Source organism: Cystoisospora suis (genome assembly GCF_002600585.1).
Source record: "Cystoisospora suis strain Wien I chromosome Unknown contig_1200, whole genome shotgun sequence".
Taxonomy (NCBI): domain Eukaryota; phylum Apicomplexa; class Conoidasida; order Eucoccidiorida; family Sarcocystidae; genus Cystoisospora; species Cystoisospora suis.
This window is the reverse complement of record NW_027154001.1, coordinates 6210-9928: the sequence shown is the minus strand read 5'-3', so window position 1 is coordinate 9928 and position 3719 is coordinate 6210. Positions and strand designations below refer to the sequence as shown.

Below are 3719 nucleotides of genomic sequence, written 5' to 3'. Positions count from 1 at the left end.
GAGTGAGAAAGAAAGAAAGAGTGAGAAAGAAAGAAAGAGTGAGAAAGAGTGAGAAAGAAAGAAAGAAAGAAGGAAAGAAAGGAAAACTGCGTTAGAAAGAGAGAGGGAGGGCAAAAGGGAGTGAAAGGAGAGAAGAAAAATGCGATTTGTCTTAGACTGCCTGCCTCACTTAATGTCGGGACCCCTGCTGGATCAAAAAGCTTCTTCTTTTTCTTCTTCTTCCTCTCTTCTTCTTCTTCTTCATCCTGAGGTATCCTCCCTTCTTTGTAAGGAAGTGGAGAAGAAGAAGATATATCAAGAGGAACACATACACGGCCTGAGAGAAAAGACAAAAAGAAGAGAAGAAAGAAAGAAAGGGAGATCTAAATCGACAAGTCAGAGCTAGCTTGCGCAGGGGTGGTGACGAAGAAGAAGAAGAGGATCTTCTTCTCCTTGATCTCTCTCTACTTCTTCTGCTCTTCTTATGTCGTAACTATAATAAGCATACATACATATCTATTACAACATGCATGCGTACCTACACATTCATTAGGCGATAGAGAGGAAGTATCATGATAGATCGACGGGTGGAGGAGGAAGCTTTAAGATGAGCATAAGGAGAGATCCTCTTCTCGTCAAATCCGACGCTCGCTCCCTCCTCACTCACAAGACAAACGAAAATGACGTAGACATACCCCTCTCATTTCTATATCGACACTCCTCTGCATATAGACAGATAGATAAATAGATAGATAGAGGGATATACAATGTATACAGACATGTAGATCTCTATACGTATATGGATGGATGGGTCGTGGACAGAGAGACAGAGAGAGAGAGATGAAGATGTGCGTAGTGTGGCGTTGCAGCTAAACCTCGTAAGAAATATATAGACAAGATGTATGTCGTGCATGCATACCCATACAGATGAGATAACTCTATCATGTCCCCATATGCATGCACTATGCAGACGAACACACATGATGAAAGGCATTTGCTACGCATAGATCACTTGCAAGGTCACGCTGCTTCCCTTGCACTCCATGGGTAGAAAGAGAGAGAGAGATAGACTGAAGATAGCTAGCAGTATGGGACCACGGAGGGGTTGCGATGCGTCTACACAAGTCAGCCATCGAAAGAGAAAGAGAGAGACAAGAAAGGAGAGAATGAAGCACGCAAGAAAGAAAGAAAGCTTTCTGTATATGTATGAAGCTGTTTAGAGTAGCCGTTGCTTACCAGTAGCGTGATGAATGCAGAAGGGAGATTTCAAGAGATGCCCTATATCACGACTGCATGCACGCATGCATGCGCGGACCAAAGAAAAAAGAACACAAAGAAGTCTTTCTTAGCATCGTAGACTAGACCTATCTAGCTACAGACAGACATACAGACAAATATGTGTACATATTCATGCATATTGTTCATACATACAGACAGGCGTATGCCAAGATAGAGAGATGCGAGGAAGAGCCCGAAGAAGAAGACAGAGACAGAGGTATGTATTATCTATCTCATGATGTGCATGCAACACCTATATATATACATACAGATACAAGAAAAGAGAAGGAAAGCAACACGACTTCGAGAGAAAAAGAAGGAAGAAGAAAAACCACACAACTTTGCTTTGATTGAGAATAGCATGAGATAGAGAGAGATAGAGCTGTCGATACTCCCCGTTCTTTGGCTAGAAGAGAATCGATACTCAGGGAGAGAGAATCGAAGAACTCTCTCTTTTTTAACTAGCCGGACAAACTTCAAGAGAAGAAAAAGAAGGACGGACGAAAGAAGGAGAGAAACTTCAACTTCCATTAAGAAGAAAAAGAGGGTCTCTCTCCTGGTTTGCCTCTCCTTTTCATATCTTCAATCCTTCTATGTCTCTTACTTTAGTGACGATACCGAATATACGACGATAGAGAAAGAAAGGTTTGAAAGAGTTTCCCCTATCTCTTCCTATCACAAAAGAAGTTCTCCAGAGTTGTCTTTCGTTCCGCTCCTGCCTGCTAAACAAGACCGTCCTCTTTCTTTCTTTCTTTCGTCCATGCTGCGTGTTGAGAATAGATAAGAAGAAGGGACTGAAGAAGAAGGAGAGAGAAAATCTGTAGCAGAATTGGCAGCAACGATAGAAGAGAGGGACAGAATAAGAAGAAATCTCTCTTCACCTGTGCTCCATTCCCCTCAGAGACCTGATGGGAGATGAACGGCTACCGCTATGCTCTTATTCACATTCGCAGAAGGGAAAGAAAAAGAATACACGGACTTGCCGCCTGTTTCGCACTTTGGAGGTGAAAAGAGGAAGAAGATCGATGCGAAAAGAATACGAGGAGAAATGCAAAGACTATTGGGACGTAGCTCTATCTTCCTAAGAGCTATAGCTCCTTCAACAACTCGACAGATAGGAAAAGAGACGTAAGGCTACTATTAGCTAGATAGAGGGAGACAGGAAGACCCGATGGACTAGTTAGTCAAGAGAGAGAGAGAGAGAAGAGAAGAAGAACCGAGAGGACGAAGTAGGATTAAAAAGAAAGAAGAGAGAAAAGCAATACGAGGAAGGAGAAAGAGAGATGGAGAGAGGTAAAGAGGAAGAGATGGATAGGTCGGTGTAAGGGACCACAGAGGAGAGGAAGAAGAAGAAGCGGCATAGGATTGCCGAAGACTAGAAGAAAAGGAAGGCCGTGAAGAACGGGCGGAGAAAGACGAGGAAGAAAAAGAGAGAAAAAGAATAGAGAGGTATCTTGGCCTTCTACAGTTGATATGTAGAAGTATCTATCTAGCAAAGAGAGAGACAAAGAGAGAAACATGCATATTCATATTTCTTTCTTTCTCTCCTCGTTGGGACAGAATTCTCATGTTGTAAAAGATGAAAATAGCCGCATGCATGCGTGTGTGTGGCTACAGACGATTAAACAGTCAAAATGTTCTCTTGTGAGGATCCTCATGTAAAAAGAAGGGGCTAAAACAACGGCAAGAAAATGAACGGAGAATCGAGGAAAGAGAGAAAGATTCGATCGAGATGGTGGAGAACCCTATCATCTAGCCGACAGAATCTCGAGCCTTCTGTGCCCTTCTTCTTGTCAAAAGAGTCAGGCCTCTTTTTTCTTCTGCCTCGCTACGTCTTGAAGAAAGAAAAGACAAGCAAAGAAACCTAAGAAGAAGAGAAGGAAACACATGGGAAGACGGAGGATGGATCATCGGAGACGTCATTCAGCGCTAAGCCACTTTGTAAAGACTGGAGAAACTTTCTCCTCTTTTGTCCTTTTTCACACTCTGAAAGAGCTAAAGAAAAGAGGAGAGACGAAGAAGAGAAAGGCATGAAAAAGGGAAAAGTAACAGAGCAGACAGAGAGAGGATGAAAGATAGAGAGGTAGAAGCGAAGGAAGCTACCCGAGTCAAGCGACGATTCTCTCCCGGGGCTCTTCATTATCTAGCGACCGATCTGTCTCTGGAGCTCTGCTTTAATTCTGCATGAGCCTTCTTTATTTTCTCCTAGGAGAGGCCACAGCATGCAAACACGAGGTGATTAGTTTCAAAAAGGAGAGAAGAAGAGAGAAGAGGAATTAATTCTTAGTAGGGAGAAGATGCACGGACCGAGTGAGTATCTTGTGAAGTTTATCCGCATGCACTGAGAAGAAGGACTTCCTGCCGGCTGTACATACACTCCACGGAAATAGAGAGTGGGAAAAGAGAAGCACGGGTGTTTGTTGAGTAAAAGACGAAAAGGAATCTTCTTTACTCCGTTCTCT

At 43.0% G+C, this 3719-nt stretch overlaps 2 protein-coding genes across 2 annotated transcripts in view; both read right to left on the bottom strand.

Moving 5' to 3' along the window:
• Positions 1–1282, bottom strand: part of CSUI_002819 (dna primase small subunit) — a gene marked incomplete at its 5' end in the record, with an annotated part of 4959 nt that extends 3677 nt beyond the window's left edge. Inside the window, 2 exons of the mRNA XM_068063018.1 lie at positions 170–316; positions 1216–1282. Of these exons, the coding sequence (XP_067925007.1) occupies positions 170–316; positions 1216–1282 (214 nt within the window). The remainder of the gene's footprint in view (positions 1–169; positions 317–1215) is intronic.
• Positions 1283–1521: 239 nt separating this feature from the next.
• CSUI_002818 (uncharacterized protein) lies at positions 1522–3497 on the bottom strand. Its single transcript, XM_068063017.1, has one exon. It carries the CDS (start codon positions 2775–2777, stop codon positions 2493–2495), a length of 285 nt encoding a protein of 94 aa, XP_067925006.1. The 5' UTR covers positions 2778–3497; the 3' UTR covers positions 1522–2492.
• Between the last annotated feature and the right edge of the window lie 222 nt (positions 3498–3719).